At 38.0% G+C, this 22,559-nt stretch overlaps 1 protein-coding gene across 1 annotated transcript; it reads left to right on the plus strand.

Annotated features, from left to right (window-relative positions):
* The first annotated feature begins 3,593 nt into the window (after window positions 1-3,593).
* LOC149067751 (uncharacterized) lies at window positions 3,594-22,559 on the plus strand. The gene is made up of 8 exons (XM_089252164.1): window positions 3,594-5,924; window positions 7,117-7,350; window positions 7,493-7,750; window positions 9,192-9,313; window positions 12,828-12,953; window positions 15,014-15,116; window positions 17,261-17,438; window positions 21,107-22,559. The coding sequence occupies exons 1-8, from the start codon at window positions 4,736-4,738 to the stop codon at window positions 21,315-21,317; spliced, it is 2,421 nt and encodes an 806-aa protein (XP_089108290.1). The 5' UTR covers window positions 3,594-4,735; the 3' UTR covers window positions 21,318-22,559.

Below are 22,559 nucleotides of genomic sequence, written 5' to 3' on the forward strand. Positions count from 1 at the left end.
CGGTATGAGTATCCAAGTGAATGATTGGCCTGGCAATATGAGTGACCAAGTGAGTGACCGAGTGATTCACTGTATGATTGACCAAATGGTTGACCATATGAGGGACCAAGTGAGTGGCCGAGTGATTGACCATATGAGTGACCGAGTGATTGAACACACGCATGACCAAGTGAGTGACTGTATGAGTGAACAAGTGATTGACCGAGTGATTGCTTGTATGAATTCCAAAGTAAGTGACCAAGTGATTCACCACATGAGTTACCGAGTGATTCACTGTATGAGTGACAAGTGAGTGATTGAGTGATTGACCATATGAATGTCCGAGTGATTGACCGTATGAGTGACCAAGTGATTGCTTGTATGAGTTCCAAAGTGAGTGACCGAGTGATTGCTTGTATGAGTTCCAAAGTAAGTGACGGAGTGATTATTTGTATGAGTGTCCAAGTGAGTGATTGCCTGATTGACATATCAGTGACCGAGTGATTCACTTTATGCCCTCTAAAGTGAGTTCCATAGTGAGTGACTGAGTGATTGCTTATGTGAGTTCCATAGTGAGTGACTGAGTGATTGCTTATGTGAGTTCCATAGTGAGTGACTGAGTGATTGACCACATGAGTGACCGGGTGATTGGCCGTATGCGTGACCAAGTGAGTGACCGAGTTATTGACTATATGAAGTACAGGGTTGGAAATAAGTCCGTCGAAACATTAAAAATTCATAAAAATCGCAAAAATTACCGAAATAAAAAAACCGTTGCATGTCCCTCAAAGAAAGAGGGAGTCATCACGTGATCCACAAAGCCTCATTAAAGAAAACCCGGGCAGCGCCGGGTATTATAGCTAGTTAATGTATATTTTTTTAAAGCAAACTCTGTAAGGGAAGAATTATAATGACGTATAAATAGTGTCTTCATGTCGTCATCTCGGAAGCATCGAATTCCTGCTCGCGTCGTGTTAATGGTGCTGCCCGAGGTATTATATAAGCTGAATGAACGCCAGAACTTTGCCACTGGACCTATCCCGTTGCCGAGATCTCTTCCAGCACAGCTTCGTGGCAGAATCTGTCACAAGTGTAATATAAGCTGTAGTTCCGTTATTTTAATTGTAATGTAATGTAAATTGTTAACCTCGGGGGAGGGGGTGGTCGCTGGGGTAGGATGTAATTTTTTTTTTCAAATCAGAAAATAAATGCCCTCTCCAGGGAACTCCGGGTAAGCAACTCATAATCACGCTACGCGTTCGTGTTTTCCTAGCGAAGCGCATCAGCTCACAGAGCTGCTATATGGCCCTGGCATCAGCTACTCTATCGTCTACACGCTTCGGTTTGAAGGGAAAGGAATGAAAACAAAGGGAATGGAACAAAAATGAAGGGGAAGATCGGCAAAACGCGTGGCGCACGACGCATTTGACTCCACAAGAAGCAGCTGGCCAATCACGCCCGTCCTAAAGCGCTGTCCTGAGCCGTATTTCGCTCTGTAGGAAAACAGTCATACTGCTTTTCTTATTGATGAATGGGCAGCGTGTCGCGCGGCACAGGAAACTTACTCCTCGGAAAACCCGACTTAGAGCAGGTTTTCTGTGCCGCGTGCAACGTGAATCACCCAGCGCGACACGCCACCCACTCACCAATAAGAAAAGCAGCATGACTGTTTTCCTATAGAGCGCAATACGCCTCACGACAGCGCTTTACGTCGGGCGTGATTGGCTGACTGCTTCTGGAGGAGTCAAATGCGTCGTGCGCCGCACGTTTTGCCGATGTTCTCTTCTCTCTTTCTCTCTCTTGTGTGTTTTCCTTCCCTTCCCTTCAAACCGGAGAATGCAGACGACAGAGTAGCTGATTCCAGGAACATAAGCTAATATAGCAGCCCTGAGCTGATGCGCCTCACAATGAAAACACAAACACGTAGCGTGATTATATAACACGTTTCTGACGTGTTTCCCTAGGAGCAGGTTTTCTGTGGCGCTTGCAACGTGAATCGCCCGGCGAGACACACCGTCGACTCACCAATAAGAAAAACAGTATGACTGTTTTCCTACAGAGCGCAATACGCCTCACGACAGCGCTTTGCGTATAGGGTGTGATTCGCCGACTGCTTCGGGAGGAGTCAAATGCGTCGTGCACCGCGCGTTTCACCGATCTTCTCTTGATTTTTTCCTTTTTTTGTTTTCTTTCCCTTCCCTTCAAACCGGCCATATACTACATATAATATAGTCACCCTGATCTGATGCACTACACTGGGCAGGGCCGTCTTAAGAGCATCATGGCCATAGGCGGCCATAATTAATCGGCCAATATCATTATTCCATGTCCTATTAGCATTGCCATAGCTATAACTCTTGAGGAATTACGGGTAGCATGAAAAGTAGCCAAATTCGTCACTGAGAATTCACCAGCGTGTACTCCCATTATGGAAAAATCTTGCCTCTCGAAATGATATGCATAGACATTTTTCGCTATTTAATTTCGGTTGGTGCTGCCATCTAACCTTAAAATGCAAGACGAATTATATGGTGAAAACAAAACTGGAGTCGACAGAGAAGAACTTCTCATTCGATATGGTTCCCTATGAGTGAAATTCTCGAACTGAACTGACTGACAAGTTCAGTTCTTTTTTTAGGCTCATAAGTACAATGACCATATTTTGTCGAGAGAAAAACGGAAATTGGGATTCCAAATACGGAACATCACCAAGAACAACGTCAAAAGTGCACAAAGTTGCCAAACATTGCTAAAATTACGGAAAAATCGTAAGGCAGGAAACGAAGCGTTACTGCAAATTGCAGTGGATTAAAATGAATTCCACGAAATAAAACGCTCAACAAGACAAATGTGGGAGATTAATGTTCTTATTTGTAGTTGTAATTACCATAAAATAATTCATGAGTTGAAAAATAATTTCAATCTTTGACTTCAATAAAGAATAAAAATCCAAGTAGGCGTCATGTAAAAAACTGGAAAAACCGAAAAGAAAGAAAACCAGGATTGTCCCGGGAAATACGGGACGTATAGTCACCCTACTCATATGGATTCGTCGAATCAAAGACCGTCAAAAAAGCAGACGACAGATAAAAAAAGGAATTTCTGCTGTTCGGATTCATACTGTTGGGGCTGTCATCTTAGAGGAGAAATACTTTATTTGTAATACTCGATGGATACCATCTAATCTCAAAATAAGAGTCGAATTATGCGTTGATGATAAAGTTCGTGACGAGGGAGCAGAATTCCTCATTCGATGTGGTTCCCTATGAGCAAAGCCCCCAAATTGAACTGACTGACAAGGTTCAGTTATTTCTCTCGGTTCATAAGGAGACATCAAAAACAAAGAGCCTAAAAAAAAAGCAGACGACAGACGCAGAGTGAAACTCTTAAACTTATAGTTGACTAGTATGGTGATGATAAATATTGCGATCTGGTATTTCATAAACAATAAATATTAGAAATATAATAAAGATTCCACTGAATCAATTTTCCCAAACTGAAAATTTCACTTGTCATGTAATAAATTTTATAGTATAAAATCTGATTCATTCTGCAATAAATACAAATCAATAATTTCCTTTTTGTTTACATGTCTCAATGTTCAAGTCAAAGCCGCTCCGACTTTAGAGCTTTGTTTACCCCTTGTCATGTGTGCATGGGGGGTATCATTATAACGTCGGTGTCCGAGGATGCCCAGGGGCCCAACTTTTACACGAAGGCGCTTCCTTTCAAATAAGGCTAAAGATGTTCGACCCATCAATGAATATATGTTGTTTATATTTTGGGGGCCCCTGAGCAAATGTCCCTCTTGCGGGTCCTGAAATGGGGCCCTGGCTAATCCTTTCTAAAACTGTGAATGAATTTGAAGTATTTCCCATGTGGCCAAGTTAGCATAGAAATTTCAATGTATTTGTGGTTCAACTGAAAGAATTTACGTTAAATTGGTACTGAGGACATTTATGCTCATCATCACTGTATATGGGTATAATAACCATGTGAACACTTAGTCGATATTGGACATTGGTGAAGTCAAAATGATGTGACTGGTCTTTTTCTTTGTCCATATCTTTGAGACACTTGAATTGGGACGATGCATCCAGAGAATCGTATTGATGTGGTCTGGTTCAATATGCCGTATCGATTGTGACAAAACATTTAGAGTGTTGTGCCTATGTGATCTGGCTGTATTTTTCCTACAGTTTGGATGCTATGTTTAAAGAATTGTATAATGATCTAGTCCGATTTACCACTTAGATGGGAGGATTCATTCATTGCATTAATGTGATCTGCCTCAACTTACTGCGTTAGGTAGGAGGATTGTACCGACGTGATTTGGTTTGACTTAACGTACAGTTGGATGACATATTCGGAGCTGTAAATAAATGCTGGATGCATCCATCCCTTGGGAACACATTGAAATCTGTAAAGGCGGGATGCATCCAGTCTTATCGATGCATTCAGGGAAATGCATTGATGTGATCTGGCTCGTCGATCCACTAAAGTTGGTAGTGTCATTGGGATTTCAAAGAAGCATGAAGATGCAACCTATTTATGATCTGGTATTGATGTGATCAAAGGTTTCTTCAGATCATAGCGATTCATCCCTTGAGTTGGGACGATACGTTAAGAGAATTGTATGTGATCTGGCTCAATTTACCAGTTTAGGTGGGACAATATATTAAGACAGTTTTAAGGATGCAATCACACTTTTTTGTGGACTTACGGAGCATTGGGTTTTACCACATGGGTTGGGCTAATGCATCCAGAAGGCTGTAAGATGGAAACCAAATCTCACAGGAAAGTACGTTTTTCAAAGCGGAAACCGCTCTCGCCTTTCAGTCAGAAGACATTTTTACGAGCCACTAGAACTCTAGAGGAATTGAGGATGCAAATGCACCATGCAGCTCAAAATGAACAAAACGAATGTGCGAAATGTACAATTTTTCACTCACGGGGGATGGCCTCGGAAGATTACAAGAAACTTTGCATGCATTATAATCGATTGAAAAACTTGCTTTGTAGATGGTACTTACTGGTCCTGAGAAAAGACGGCAACCATTGCACTTTGCAGTACAAAGAATATTTCAACAAACTGTGGCTGTTGTCCGGTTTCGAGAGGGAAAACATGAAGCCGGTGACTTTTTCCCAGACAAATAATTTTCTCGAGGATATTCTGATAAGTATCACGAACTTGAAGCGTGCTCATGAGCATATAAGAAACATGTTTCGGGATCAAGTCGCAGTTTTGAAAGGTTTCAACAATGCCACGAATATTCTAGATAGTGGATATCTTCAATCCTCGCATGTCCTTCTTCAGAAAGTATCGATAGTTTCCGGCACTCATCATGAGAAACTGTTCTTGATCATAGTATTCTGCTTAACTATAAACTTGCACAAACTGTATAGAATTGAACCGACCAGTGTGTCTGTCGAGTTTTTATCAGCCATCTTACAGACTTGCGATTCTTTCAAAGAGCTCTTCAGTTACACGAAGAGTTGGTTCGTTTCTCAGAGCTTTGCAAGTGATTTGATGAAAACTTCTCAACCGTTCCATGGAATGCTATCAGGCCTTGCCAAGTTTCAAGCAAAAGTTGCAAGTGAAAAGATCATGCAAGCATTACTGACAACAGTGCGTTCTGAAAGACACAAATTTGACGAGTCTAGCATTTTAGATGTTGTTTGTGTTACTTCTAACTCCAACCGAAGGACTCCGGACAGAACCAGCACGTCTGATTACTACAGCGCTTCTGCTAGTGAAGGTCTCTTACGCTGTGGCTTTGTGGTCACTTCGTTATTCAAAGAACAAATGGCAGACCTTTTCACATCTGTGTCGACCCAAAATCAATCCCTGGTTCTTAAATTCATCTGCTCCATGAAAAATCTCGCCTCTGATGTTCACGGAAATGATGCTTTGTCTGTGGTAAAGGAAAGTCTAAGTTATCATGGTTCGTTTATTTCGTAAACTTTTTGAATTTACCCAACTATGTTGCTTTTTTTATATTTAATTACTTGTTAACACTCATACAATTTGGTGAAACTTTTTTGCAGTCAAGTGTAATGCTTTTCTGTATATAGTAGCTGTATGGTAGTAGCTCCTTGTAAGGCCATACCAGAACTGGGATGCATAGACGGAGATAGACTTGAAAGTTGGGGGAGGGGGGGGGGTTAATTTTCCATAAACATGGTGGTCACTGCCAGCATGGTGAATTTTTTCTCGCGCCAACCAATCGCAGGCCAATTCACGATGGCCGACAAAAAACACATACAATATCACAAAAATTCAATTTATTACATGAAATCAATCTAATATGCAGTAATGTGTAATAATGAATTGAAATATGCAGGATATACTGAAAAGTACAAAGAAATTGTACACAAAAAAATTGATTTAAAGAAATATGCGTTTAATTAATGTGGTTTGATAGAGGGTTGCCAAAACTTGCAAACACTATCGCTATCAAGGTTGGCAATTTTGACACGAAGAAAAGTCATCCCAGAAAAATATACACTTATATTGTATAATAATAACCATTTCAGGGAGGGCCTCTAATAAAAAGTCAATTCTAGCGGGTCCCAGAAGGCATGCTATGACCCTGATCTTGCCACATTCCTGTTTCGGACCAACTCCTAGTGCCTGATCCCCAGAGATCAATGCATGAGTGCTGAAACAAACCTATAAAAATAGACCCCACAATAGCGAGAAGGAATAGAAGAGTAAAAAAATTATTCTTCAATGGTCAAGTCCATCCAGATTTCAGATGTCAACAAACATGGCGCCCTCTTTACCCAATTCCTAGCCAGGTTCAATCACTAATATCTGCTATTTTATCACTCCAACAAATAATTTTTAACTATACGGATTAAATAAATATAATTATATCTAACAACCCCAAAATTTGCTTCAGTATGCAGTTTCATAAAAAACCATTATTGATTGGCCAATATCATTATTCCATGTCCTATTAGCATTGCCATACCTATAACTCTTGAGGAATTATGGGTACCCAAATTCGTCACTGAGAATTCACCAGCGTGTACCCCAATTATGGAAAAATCTTGCCTCTCAAAATGATATACTCATATAATTTAATGATTTACTACAAATTGAAATTTTTTCTCTCTTAATCATTTTTCCAGCTCATAAAGGATGGAGACGCCCTAAACCCAACAGCGATGTGGAATATGAGCAGATCGAGAAAGTCTACTGGTCTGTGTTCTGGAATGAGACAACGAGGAAATTGATGACCATTCCATTCGATAGTCCAAAGCATCTACACTACCACGAGCATCGCTTGGGCAGTTTTCTCGTGTTGGAAAATGGATACGTTTGCGCTCTTCTGGCTGTCCTTAGTGCTGCTGTTAAAACGGAAGGTTTGCGGTTGTGTATTGAAATAAATATGCTTTATTATGTACGATATTTTATCAAATGATGGTCCCTTATGTTTGATTATTTGCTTTAGTTATGAGTTTGTTTATCCAAAAAAAGACTAATTTTTCATACATTTTGTCACAGATATTTCAATCGAACTTCAGAGGTCATTGCAAAAATTCTACTCTTCGATGGTTTCCTTTCTTTCGAGTGTTTCTTGGGACAAGGACATGTGCTCCGCTTTGAAATTTGCCACTCGTCATCGATGTGAAGCGGTACCATTATCCGATGGGAAGATAGGAACGAAAGTGGGAAATACATTTGCTTCAGCATTTCGATCGTCCTCTGTTGTACTCCGCATTGAAACTCTCTCGAGTGCAGACATATGTCTCTCATTTCAAGGTATTGATATGGAATTGCTAATGTAGTAGGAATTTGTTTACTACGGGGGAACTTTAGTTAATGAGCTTAATTTGTTCCGCCAATGTGCTCGTTATCTGAATCGCTCATTATTTAAATCAAACTTCCCATAGGAAATAATGGAAACTCTGATAATTTGTTTCACAATTATTCATTCACGTAAAAATGACTAATAAAAACGGCATTCAATCAATAATACAACACAACTATACTATAATAAGTAATGTGCAATGAGAAATATATATAATATATTAATGAGATAAATAACACACAATAAAATGTTTACAAATGACTCTAAATGATGAGAGAGAGAGTAGCACTATCGTTTAAGATGATTTATGGACTGTTGTTTGAAAATTTTTTTCGTGCAACTTTTAAAAAAAGAACCTGTCCAATGACATTTGCTTTTGCCTCGGTCCAAGGATTTCTTGGAAGTATTAAAAATTGCATTGTCGTTGGACAGATTCATTACTCGCTTTGTTTGATTGATTCTTTTCTGCAAAATTTTGCACGGATTCCACACATTCTGCACATCTTTCTAATCTCATTTGAAGTGAAGGATTTCTCTTTATTTCCCTCTTCCTCAAACGAGATACCGTCCATAAACTCTAGCTGTTGCGTGAAAAAGAGATCCATCATTTCATCTACGGTCAACTCCTGGCCATGTTCTATTGCTAGTTCTTGAGTGTCATCCTCATGCACCTCCAGTCCCATGGTCTTCTCCCAAGGGTTGGCCCCGTTCATGCGCTAGCTCCATCAAAATCACGTTCGATGATGCAATCAGTCCGCACTTTTCTATCAACAAACAGAATTTAAAAAAAAATTTCAAGCACATATATGCATGGTGATAATGCTACATCTAGTTTCGTACCATAAACAGTAATGTTCGCACATATTTTCATTTTTGAGTGAGGCATGCTGACCAGTGCCGTCTTAACACATGGGCTTTGAGCCTCAAGAGAAAAAGGCCCTCAGAAAAATGAGAAGTAGTGGAATTTTTTGAGATTTTGCCATGTAAGGCCACAGAAAAAACACTTGGCCCAGGGGCCCCATAATGCTCTTAAGACAGCCCTTATGCTGACCGGAGGCTAGGTAGAGGAGAATATTATCCACAATTCCACAGTGTGTGTGTGTGTGTGAGAACAAGAGCAGAAAACCATCAGCTCAGTTGTGATAATGTGAAAATAAATAAACGGAGAGCAAATTTTTGCTTGTAATGCAAATCATCGTTCGTTAGTTGAGTCAAAATTTGTTCACAATTTCTGCTCCTTATGCGAACTACTTGGTAATTGAAGTTCCACTGTATGTGATTGTTGATTTCGTGTAAATTTGATTTTTTTTAATCCATAGATAGCACTGTGTTAATTATTTTGAAGCATAATTTAAATGAATAATGACAATTGCTTTTTTTTTTGTGTATTAGCCCTAAATAGGATGTCTTGCTGTTTGAATACATTCCACCGCTGGGCAATTGTCAAACATGGAGCATGTCTATCATCGTGGGATGTGTCCAACTGCATATTAATAGCCTATTCTGATATTTTGGTGAGATTCGTTCATTGTTTTGGGGATTCAAAAATTTATGTGCTTGTGTGATATACATTTCCATGTCTTTTAAATTTTTGTGATGAAGCGAGCTATCGCTTTAGCATTTCATGTCAACAAAACCGTAAATTAACCAACCAGTCTTTCATGGCTTTTAAAGGTGTAGAGCCAACCAATGAGATTCTTTATGATATTGTAAAATTATGGTCAGTAACCTTATGAGAGATCACACCCTTTAGAATCCCGGGGACCTCTCGTCCACCGGAAACCATAGAATGTCTCATCAGCATTCAGGCATCGGCTGGTTTGTCCAATTAGTCTTTTGTTAGTTCCTTTCTTCTTCAACTTAAAATAAGCATCATGAGGACCCAGGTTCAAACTTCACTGTTGCCACAGTGGCACTCGGCTGTTCCAAAATTTGAAGTGTGAATGCGAGCCAATCTCCCCATTAAAAAGTCTCACCACAGAGAACAACAGGCCTACAATGGTAAAATCTTCAATCATTACACTTCGCTCATAGTTAGAAAAACAGATGTCAGACGGGAAGTGCTACAGCAAACAAGAAGAATCTGGGAGTCTAAGTTACCTTACGAAGGTTTTAACAACTGGCTGTTGCGAAGATATATTGAAACCTTCGTTTGTAGCGGAGAGTGACGCCATCCTTGCAGAGGTTACCTTACAATATAAGATATTGCCAATAAAATGCCAGCTTAATAAACTTTTTCTGCTGTACAACGAAAATCCTCTATAACGATGCCCTCTACAGCAATAATCGTTTATACACTACTACTAAACCACACATGTACCTCGTCCACATTCCTCTGCGGAACTTCTAACGAATTGGTACATGTTGGAATGTGCATGTCTGTGTTGGGAACCTAACATGAAATTAGTTTCTGTGTAATGCTTGTTATAGCACTTCCCATCAGACATCTGTTTTTCGAACTGTGAGTGAAGTGTAATGATTGAAGATTTTACCATTGTAGGCCTGTTGCTCTCTGTGATGAGACTTTTTAACGAGGAGATTAGCTCGCATTCATGCTTCGAAGTTGGGGACCACTGTGGTGTGGCAACAGTGAAGTTTGAACCCGGGTCCTCACGACACTTATACACTGAAACGCTTTTGAGATACTCAAGAGACAAGAAAAACATATCCTTATAAAGTTGTTGTTATGGATGGAATATATTAACATTATGGCTACCAGAATACACCAGGACCAGAGCGTAATATAGGCAATTAGCTTTATATATGGCAATTGTATAGGATTTCCACTTTGTAAAAATTCCATTCCCCCCATCCTGGCACACTTCCCATAGTGTTTATATGTACTAGAGCTGCAGCTAGGAACGAAAATTTGCTCAGTCACCCGGGGCCAATGTTCGTTTTAGTGCCCCTTCTCATAATTTTTAAGGTAAAAAATTAATTCAGCATCCTCCTTGATCCAGTGTCAGATTTCTTTATAGGCTAGACAGGCTGCAGCCTAGGGGCCCGAGGTCTGCAGAAGACCTCAAAAATTCCAAACTGTTATTTTTTATTTTTTGGAGAAATTGCAGAAAGCAATGATTGCAATGGAGATCTGCGAATGATTTTACATACGTATTAGGTCCATAAATTACCATATATCATATATTCAACACAAAAGACGGTAACAATATGTCATTGACAAAGACATCTGGGGTTGGACATGCAATGGTCCTTATTACCTTCAAAATATATATATATATATATATACAGCCTAAGGCCACATCAAACCTAAATCCGGCCCTGTCCAGTGCCTATGCTCATGGGAACCTCCTTCCCCCCCCCCCCCATCCTCCCTAGTTGCAGCATTAATATATATATTGTCTATAATGATAAATCCTGTATAGCAATACCTTTTCCCTTCAGCATTGCTATACGAAGCACCGCAGAAATCTACCACTGAAATAGAAAATAAGAAGTATGATTAGAACACATCAATCACTGCCCATCTCAATTCCAAGATCTGTCTCATCTCAATTAACCCCTTTATGATCAGGGATGTAATATTGCGTCCAAACGCCAGTGGAACAAATTCAATCTAGCGAACTGTTTCTTCAATCTATTTTTTTCCTCATAGCAAAGGTTTATTTATAACCATATGGAACAAAGATGTGTATTTCCCCCTCTTTGTTCCCTTACCACCGTTGTGATATCTCAATGAGATAATGATGATGGCGGTTCTCCTCAGCTTATTCCCCCTCCTCATTCTCCTCAGCTTTTTCCCCCTCCTCATTCTCCTCAGCTTTTTCCCCCTCCTCGTTTTCCACAGCATCCTCCCCCCTCCCCTCACACAGACACACATATAATGTACCTTTCTCAGAACTAATCCATCTATTACACATATACTGTACCTAGAAGGGAGAAAGAGAAAAAGTAATAAAAAAAACTATAAAACAAGTTTGTAGGTGAGTGACGAAAGAGCAAGGCACTCTGTACTAATACTCTCTTATCCAATTATCTCTGTACTGTTCCTCCCCATCATTATTTCTTTCTTTCTTTCCCATTTCTTCTTTTTTTTTAACATGGAACAAGGTTATCACATTTATCGCCTGTACGTCTGATGCAGATCATTCAAATTTATCGCCGAAAGCTTGAACATGAAGGAGTTGAAAAAAAATATATTCTTTCCTCTTCTAGCCATTCACACTTGTTAGACACTGATCATAAGCAGGTGGATACAGGTTCCTCGCACGGGGAAAGAGTCTAATCAGTGCAGAGAGTGTGTATAGTGAGCATGGGAACCAATGTGCACCACCTCTGTTCTCCCGCCTATGCCAATAATACAATTTTTTTCACTGAACATTTTCGGGGGATCGCTACCACTGCCCCCCCCCCGTATCTGCCTATGGCATAAAGACAAAACTGACGTATCCAAGTAGATCTCAAAAGACCCAAATTCCACAATCCCAAATAGTTCTGGTGCCAATACCGATTTTCCAGTTGTCTTGCAGATCTGGCACCTGGGATTTGTCAGATGCTGGTATATATGTTACTGGATGCGCATTTGATTATCAGGAAATTTTGATTTTTCAATGTAGGCACATCTCCTAAACACATTAGACAGTCAAGGTTCTATTTCTCGCTACAGAGAGCAACAGGCCTACAACGATACAATTATTCAATCATTACACTTCACTCACAGTTAGAAAAATTGATGGCAGATGGCAACACTACACATAAGAAGCATTTCACACAGAAATGAACTTCACGTCAGGTTCACTACACGTACGTGCACATTCCAACATGTACCAATTTGTTAGAAGTTCCACAGAGGAATATGGATGAGGTGCATGTGTGGTTTAGTTGTCAAGGTTCTATTGTGCAGATATTCAAACATCCCTCACAAAACAAAATTGTTTGCATAAAATATGACACATCATTGCTTGAAAACCTGATATCATTAACAAAGCAAGTTTTTTGCTGTAAATAAAAATTTAAATAATCAATTTAATTATATTGATACCATTATTCTGTTTTTTTTTATATATATAGCAAGATTCCAGATTAGCGGATTCTGATAATCCTTGGAAATCCAAAATGCACGAAGAACAATTGCTTATGCCGCAAGTATTCACAGAGTCATGGAAAGCATTTCAAAATATATTGAAAAACATTCAGGTGAGTTTTTTTTTAAAATATACACACCCAACATCTATACAATATAAAACATATAGTTAGCTTATGACATTCCAACACAACGTTATGTTTATTGTGGTGTTTGTTATTTGGGATCTCATCTTGTTATATATATTATCTAGTTTTTGTATATTTGTTTGATAATGAGTTATGTGCTAAAGATATTTCGCACTGAATTGGCCGTTTTTGATTTGTAATTGAACATTGATCTTGATCAGTTTCCCTTTCAGTTTATTTGAACTACAGTCAAACCTTTTTATCGCGAAACCGACTGTACCATAGAAACATTTGAGGTAGAGAGTTTTCGAGAAACAAAGTTTGTGCATAAGAAAGGAAAACACATCAAAAATGGCAAAAATTATAATTTACAAGAACTGAAATACTAAATTTTACTACATACTGATTAAATTATTTGTTAAGCTACACAATTAATGTTCAGTTGTAAAAACTATATGCAAATATACTAACATACGTTCAAAATTTTCGTTTTGTTCAATTTATAAAAACATTTGAAGCGTATTACATTTGCACAGATTTAAAGGCGTATGGATTTTTTAAGAACCTAACCACAAGACAATTTAGATTTTATAAAGCCAGCATCAAAAAAAGATATAACATTTTGTTAAATTTACATTTAGTACATTGGGTATTAATAACTGAATTTTTTCAATTATCATTTTTGCCCAGAAAAATGGGTATTTTATTCCTAAATTTTAATCCCAGCTAACTAAAATGTGTTTGCCGATTCCATCTATCTTGTAACTTCAGGGGTATTCTGTACATTCGGCAATACTTTTGGCATCCATCGAAGTATGACAAGTTTGTAGTGAACTGTTCACATTCGCGAAATTGGAAACAAAACTTTGAGATTCAAGTGTATTTTTAGTAAGTGTTATCTTCCAAATGTTCCAAAATTTCATATTCAGCTTTTTTCCGAGAATTGTTGGAGTTCTAGTTAACCATCAGACTCTGATCCATCGCAGTTCTTTTTCTATGTCTGTGACCCGACTCCCATTTGTTTTGTTCTACATGTGCGTGTACCTGGAAACTTGACCGTATAGTGAAACACATTGTACAAGGTGATTATAATTAAAGTTCCCATACTCTGAGTAGTTTTCTCTCAAAAAATGCTTATTTGACTGTAGTAAAATTTTTAGGATATTTGAATGAGACCATGCGAGAGATTTCTGAAATTAAAAAAAAAAGTTTTGACCACCAGGTGAAAAAGTGGCGCTTTTTTTAATTGCATTGTACATTTTCCCATTGTCCATATAATGTATATACCAAGTTTCAATGCAGTGTGTCTACCAGAACAAAAATGCTACATAGATGTGGGTGGTTTCAGTACTGACACTGCTCAGACAAATGTAGCATCCATCAGAATACCAACACTACTTCGACCTAAGTAGCGGCCATTCTGGAGGACATATTCCATTGAAACTTGGAATATATACTATATGGTCCATGAAGGGGAAAAGGAAAATTCAATAAAAGAGAACCACTTTTTTCACCTGGTGTTCAAAAACTGAACTTTTTATTATTTCATAAATCTCTCTCTCATGGTCTCATTAAGATATCCTAAAAATTTGGCTGCATTCGGATAAGCATTTTTTTGAAAAAAACTACTCAGAGTATGGGAACTTTCATTACAATTACCCCCATACATAAACATTGCCATATACAGGGTGGGCAAAAAGTTCATAGAAACTTCAAAAATTCATAAAAACCCAAAAATCATCATCATCATCATGCTCCCCCCCCCCCCACTTTCAAGTCTATTTTCGTCTATGATAATGACAAAAATTCATGGAATCTCAAAAACTCATGGAATGTCGTTATCACAGAGTTTGACTGTACGTGGTGGGTGTAGCCAGGATTTTCTCAAGTGGTAGGCTATCATTTTTCTTCCCGAGGAGTTTTTCTGTTTCTTACTAAAAAAACCTTAAATCTTGGCGCAGGAAGAGTAGCACCCTCCTCCCCTGCTTATGCCAGTGACTGTATACATGTTTATAATAATAATGCCAATCTTTCTGTTGTTTTAGGAAATGCCACTTGCTTTCACCGGCCACCTTCAAGGGAGAATAAAAGCTATGATATTCGACGATCTGGTTGCTGATCGGACAAGCATAATCAGGAGACTGATAAGTAATTAATACTTGCTGTGATGTGTTTAATTACAGTGAAACCTCATTATAACAATACTCGATATAATGATGCCTTTGTAACAATATTTTTTTAAAGCTTGTTTGGAATTGCCTATAGTGCAATGTTAAACTTCTCTCGATATACAACTATATACTTTACTATGATAAACCCCTTAATAACGACATTTCTTTAAGAGATTTTTTTGAAATCGTTACAAACATATTGTTTATATTTTGCTTGGAATATCCTTCCATATATTTTTTAAGTCGTCAAATATTTTTGTTGTTCCAAGAATGTCTAATGATATCGGTATGTGGTACCACCTGATCACTAAAAATTGTAGTGTGTTTTTCTGTGTAATTCACAAAAATGTTATTAGAATAAACCTCTTTTGGGGGGGGGGGCAATACATCTAACTAAATACTGTTTATCATCAATGTTGTTATTATCTTGACAAAACTTGATAATGTAGGATGCGTGGACCATGGCAAAAGGACAGATTTAATGAAAAATATACCATATATACTCGTGTATAAGCCTGTTCACAGAGGCACATTTATGTTTTTGCCCCCTATGGGCTACACAAATTTGAAACTCTTCTCCCATTCTAGTCTGATTTTCCCACTGTTTTTTCAAATTTGCCACTCTGTGCTATAAGCATATCTGCTTAGCCTCCCCCCCCCCACTCCTTCAAGTACACCTGTGCGTCATCTTTTTGATCATTCCCATGCTCACACTCTCTCTAAGTCACTATTTTTGTTACTTACATGTGTGTGAGCTTGCACACTGTTTTGGTCATTTTATGGGTAACTCTTTTAATCATTTACACATGCTTGAGGTCATTGTTTTGATTATTCACATGCTTTCGCCCTCTCTAGGTCTTATTCCCTTACTCTGTATATCACTCTTTTGCGCACTCGCAAACACTCGAGGCCAGTGGTTCTCAACTTTTGAAAGACCATGGCCCAGTTGATTTCTTTTATTTGAGTAGAAGGCCTGGTAATATGCATGCCTAATGGGGTATAAATAGGTAAAAATGAATCGTGCTATTCACGCCCCGCTAAAGAACCCCTAGAGAAACGCTGCTCTAGGCCACTCTTTTGGTCACTCACTAACCTAGCCCCCCTGCTGTCTGGGCAGAGGCATATTTATTAAGATTTATACAAATTTTGCTGCCCTTCCCCATTCTACAAACTTTCTTGTCCACTAATCCCTCAAATTTGCTGTCCTGAAGTAGCAGATTGAGCCCACTAATCTCCTCCTGTAAATACGGCACTGCTTTTTACCACCTTGGGGAAAAACTCGTGTTTTTTCACCATTTTCAGAGAATGAAATCATTTATGTCATTATTTAAAAAAAAATTATGTACTGATTTTTCGTTTTTTCCTGCGCAAAATGCATAGTTTTAAGCCACTGCAAACACAGAAAACAAAAATTATTATATTCTTACTATCTTGCCTATTAAAGTACCTACATATGCTCATTTCATCATATTGTTCTGTTGGCAAAGAATTATCTCGAATTTCTTAAAATTAATGAAAAAGAAATTTTAAGTTCTTCAAATAGCATTGAAAGTAACAGAAATTGATTATAATAACGTATAAAGGTATTTTTTTCAGAAATTTTAATTGTTTTTGAAATATTTTTTGCATTAAAAAATAAATGTTCATCATCTTGGGGGGGGGGGAAGCTCCCTATGCCCCCCCACCCCCTGCGTACATCTCTGATCCCCCCCCAATATGCGTTAGGAGGCAGAAGGTAGAGCTAGTGACAAAATTTTGCTGACAGGGGGGGGGGGGGAGAGAGTCAGAGTTTTGCTGCTGACTTTTGCTGACGGGGGGTCAAAAATGGCTAAAAACTTGCTGATGTAATACTTGAATGGCCCCCTTACCAGTAAATACCTAGTTTTTACCATGTCCTGGTAAAAACCCAATAGTTCAGTTATTAATATTCAAGTTCAATACTGCCAGTCACATTTCAGTTATTAATATTCAAGTTCATAATCGCTATCAGAATTATGATAAAGATTTTAAGAATTTTATTAATGCTGGGTTTGTGACTGAATTTCAATATCTATGATAATGAACGATAAGAGTTCTATTTGACTGATTTGTGACATTTTTTCTTCTGATTATTAATTTTAGGTTGCCAGAAAAGTTCTGACGTTTCTTTTAAAAACATTATGGAAGCGGTTATCGAACCTGTTTATGAAAGTGCAAAATGTGTCTTGAACGATGATCAAATTTTCATTCTCTTAGACAAAGTTTTAACTTCTGCTGTAGATGCCTATGTTGGCAGTTGTAAAGGTAGAACTTCAGGAAGGTAATTTTGGTGATTTTTCCACATTTAATTAATTAATGCAAACTCATTGCTAAATGCTTATTTGGGGTTAATAGATTGTTTTAATCATATTGATTGGGTGGGTGGGGGGTTTACAGAGAGAGTTAGGCCTAGTCTTCAGTTTGGAGCCAATTTTATTGCCACTCGAACATTAGGGCTTTTTAGGCAACAGATCTGGTGTTACAACATTCTGTATGAAATCTTAGTTCCTGTGCCCATGTTGTTACCATAATTTTGGATCATTGTGAGATTTTCTATCAAAAAATCATGATTGTTATCCATGTTATCCATGTGCATTTAGCACATCATGACACGTGTATACCAGGCATTCATAAGCACACAATGATTCACGAATAGAGCAAATGACAATGCAACTTATCCTGGTTGCAAACTTGAATCTCTATCCAAGTTGACAGATGCCAAAAGGAACGGACAAAAGTCAATTCTCACAACAAGGCATTTGTTGATCATAATTTCCCAATTACTAAATACAATTAATTTCCTAGTGTAAACACATTTGCGAATCAATTTAAGATATCTGCGGAATCCTATTTTTGGCCTCCCATAAAAAATAAATAAAAATGTTCATCTCACCAAAAAGGCCAGGTTCTTTCATATCAGTCTCTATCATCACCTTTTACTCGAGCCAACTTCTGAGGGGAATTTCACAGGATTGAGTTCATAGAAGCTGGCGTTATATTGTGATATCAACAAGAGTTCCTATTTGGTGGTGATCACCTGTAGTCGCCTAGGTGGAAAGCTTCATAGCCACTTATCAAATGAAGACTATCCGATGGAGTCGACTGGAGTCCTCCGGATCTATCCAGGCACTGTCATTAAGACGGGTTGAGATATAACCATCAGGTTGGGCAGGATCTTCAGGAATCAATCACGAGAAATTGATCGTCCATTCCTCACAGGTGCACTTTGGTCAAGTTTTTTCATAAGCACTAAAATAATTTTACAATAAAAGGATTAGTTTCATTTCAACAATTAAAGTCCAGACCTACCAACACATAGATATGTTAATACTGTGATTAGGTAAACATAATTTAAGACACCTTTTATGGCCGACTGCCAATTGTCGACTGCTTTGTCACATGTTGAACTGAGGCGAAGTGGAATGAACTTCATCGCTCTCAGCGAGCAGTATTTGTACAAGATGAAACAAAGATAGTTTCGGCTCACATGTTCTCTGCGATCATTCCATCTCAAACAAACATTTCATCTCCCACATGCCAAAAACCCAAATGACTTATCCCATTGCAGAGATCTCTTCCAGCCGAGCTTTGTGGCAGAGTCTGGAAAGTACAAAATGCTGCACAAAAATACCTGTTTTCCGTTTTTTAAAATCAGCTAGTTGGATACCTTATTTTGCTATCTATGGCACAGTTTGGCCAAATTGGTCCTTGCGCCAATAAATTGAAAATCCAATCCTATTTTGCTATCTAAGTGTTGCCTGAAATACGAATGTGTGTCTCTATTGAAACACATGTTACAAAACATTTTAGGAAAATAACTTCTATAGAATGACAGTAAGTATAGAATGACAATACAGGTAGAGTAAACGTTCAAATACCATTTCCTCCATATTCCTTTTTTCAATTACATTGCACATTCGAGCTTTTGGCATGGGGGGGGGGGGATATATATTACATCACTATTGGCAATTTACATATTCAAATGGAAAATAATTCAGGTTACAATATTTTAGAATGGCAACCCCCCCCCCCCCCAAAAAAAAACAATAGTCAACAAGGACTATTGAATGATGAAAAAATAGTGTATCTGCAGTAACAGAAGTCTGTGGCCCTCTCTCTAGCGAAACAAAGTATTTATATTAATATTTCAAAAACATAACACAGTAGTAATACGATCAGCCGCAATCGTTAATTATGTTGCCGATTGTGACCGATTTGAGGCCTAACCTTGGACTTTTGCACTGAGTAACAAGTATTGTTACAACAAGAAAAAGTCATGAATGTCTACGTAGGTGTCATAATGTGTTATGAGAATTTAAGTCTTTTTCTCATGACTCTACACAATAAATTTTAACAAAATTTCAGCATTCGAATGAGAAATAGTCATTTCTTGTGGAATTTGGCAGCCTGAACACTGAATCTAACAAGAGCTGGATTAGCTTCAAGTGTTTCTGGAATTGCACATTTAAATGCGCATATAATAACACAATACAATATATTGAAACACAACTTACATAAGTATACAGAAAACAGAATAAATATACAGAAAAAACAACACAAATATGTAGAAACTTCACCAATGTACAGAGTGATTCAGAAAAACATTGCAAGACTGAAAGGCCAATTCAATCATACAATAACAATTCAAGTAGGAGCATAGGTGTGCAAATGCCATCCAGATCTGCTACATGGAGTTTTTGCATCACACACTTTTAAAGCAATCCCAAACTTAGTAAGCATGAAGTCGTAATTCTGACAACGTAAATAACATTACGGCCACACATACACTCAGAACACACATTCCAGCATTTACCGATTCATTAGAAATTTCACATGGAACTGCATGCTTGCTGCTATTACTTAACCATACATGAACCTCATGCACATTCCTCTGCGGAATTTCTAACCAATCAGTACATTTTCGGAATGTGTGTTCTGAATATGTGGTCTCCTAATGTATTTATGTTGTCAGAATTGCAACTTCATGCTTGCTGAGTTTGAGATTGCTTTAAAAGTGATTGACATAAAAAATTTCCTGTAGTGACTCCGGATGGCATTTGCACACTTATGTTCCTATTTGAAAGTTATCGTATGTTTGAATTAGCCCTTCAATGTAATGATGCTTTTCTGAATCACCCTGTATAGAGGCATAACATTAATGTGAATTAAAACATAATGCAAATACATAGAAACACAAATATTTTACAGCACAATAGTTTATCGGTATTTGACATGTATTTCGTTTTGCATTTCATTTTCTTGCACTAAATATAAGAATCTCTTACAATTGTCTAACAGTGGTCAGCCGGCATTGAGATTGACCATTTCTCCTGGTAACCAGGGCTTGGCAAATCCCTCTCACAAGGTTGCCATGGCAACTAAAAAATTCACATTGTCACCTAAAACTTTCTATGCAAAAATACTGGCTGGCTCTGTGTAAAAAAATATACACTTGGCTCCTAAAATATTCAGTTGGTGCCTAGATTTTTTTCCCCAATTTTTCAAACCCTGCTGGTAATGTTATTCTGTAGTCCTTATCACTTTTCACCATACAATAATGCTCATAAAGCACTTTTTAACTATTAACGTGTTGATATCTCAAAAACAAGAGTCAATAAAACTTTTCCATGGGGATATTCATGTTCAGCAGGTCAGAATTATTCAAAATTGTATATTTTCATGTTGGACAAAGTTTTATTACTGTCCACTGATATCGCTCGTAAAGCACTTTGTAACATTTAACATGATAATATCTCCAAAACGACAGCCAAGAAAATTTTTTCCATGGGGATATTTGTGTTCAGCAGGTCAAAAACATTGAGAATAGTACATTTTAAAGTTGGACACACAAGTTTGCTATTCTTCAGTGTTATTTGCCTTTAGTTGGTTTCTTTTCTTTTTTTTATTTTTTATTTTGTGACAAATAGTTTGTGATTTTTCTCTTCATAGGCGATGGACGAGTCGTGACTCAACTGCTGATGATTACAGTGCATTACTGGCTTGGGCCAATTCCTTAGACCTTTCGGAAAGTGTAAAAGTTGCGCTGAAAGTCCTGCCATGTGTCTTGAGGCTGTCGGAATCTGGAAATAGAATGCAGCAGTGTTCTCGTTGGCGATCTTGGAAGAGAAAAAGGAGGAGAAGAAGAGTTAGACCCATATGATTATTAAGTTGACACCTACTGTTCAAATACATGCTGATAATATTTGAAGAGGAAGTCATAGAAGTTTCCATATTGAAGGAAAAGACACGCACAGTTTCTTCCCATTTCGGGACAAGTTTCCAAAACACTAGCAGGATATCCAAGAATATGCAATGGTCCAATGAAATGAAAGGGAGAAGAGAGAGAGAAATGAAACCTCTTCTCTCTCTCTTGGCTGTATTTTAAAAAAGACTGCAGATGAAAAGACAGATAAATAGATAAGTACTGTGTGATTCACCCGTGGCCCATTCCGTGAGACATGCAGGTTATTTGTGGAATTGACGCTGCCATCCTGCTCAGCACATACTCTGGCATGGCAAAACAGGAAATAAATTATTAAATCGAGTGTCATTAGAGCTGGTTCGAGCAGGGGGGGGGGAATGAACCCCCTTGATTCATCTCATTCAGATTTTTGTGATGGATACTTATTTACCATCACTTCAACCAGCACAAGACCCCAGCCAACGCTTTAGTCTAGTCTTGCCTTGAACAAATGTAGGGCCAAGTTACATAGGGTACTGCAAGCAGGTAGACTAACTGATTTGACCTTCTGTGGTGTAGCTCCATCTGCCCCTAAATAAATAGATAAAAAAAACAACCTGAATATATAAAAATACATAACACCAGTACATAACATTGTGAATGCGAGCTGGTCTCCCTATTGAAAAGTCTTGCCACAGAGTCTTGCGTATACAGTACAAAAATATTCAATCATTAAATTTCAATCTTTGAAAAATAGATGGAGTCACTACAAAATCCACACATGAAGCACTAGATATTCATTCAGACTGTTAGATACACATGCATGCACAATTCATTCAGTATTAAATTGCCGATGCCAATATAACAAAGTTGTGATCAATTAAAAGAAAAGTACATACCATTGATGTGGTTTAGAACTTACACTGGAGTAATAGGCAATGAAGAGGGGGTGGACAAAGTAGCAAAGATGGCCATAGTTTCAGCCGTACGAGACCGCACTTTCATCACCTCCCAGCAACATCAAACCCACTCTGGGGAATAAACTTCTTGATGCCTAACAAGCACAATAAAACCTCAATGTCGACAGAGATTCTTACAACATGCAGAGAAGTGTGAAGAACAGAATAACTGTTTGAACCAAGAAGAAAGTTTTTTTTTTTTAATCAGAGCGCAGGATGTTCTCTGTGTACCTTCACTGTTTCAATAAATCTAGAAATAATC

The sequence above is a fragment of the Pholcus phalangioides genome, unplaced genomic scaffold, assembly GCF_987345545.1.
Source record: "Pholcus phalangioides strain wild (caught in Gottingen) unplaced genomic scaffold, Ppha-v1.0 ptg000028l_1, whole genome shotgun sequence".
Classification (NCBI taxonomy): Eukaryota; Metazoa; Arthropoda; class Arachnida; order Araneae; family Pholcidae; genus Pholcus; species Pholcus phalangioides.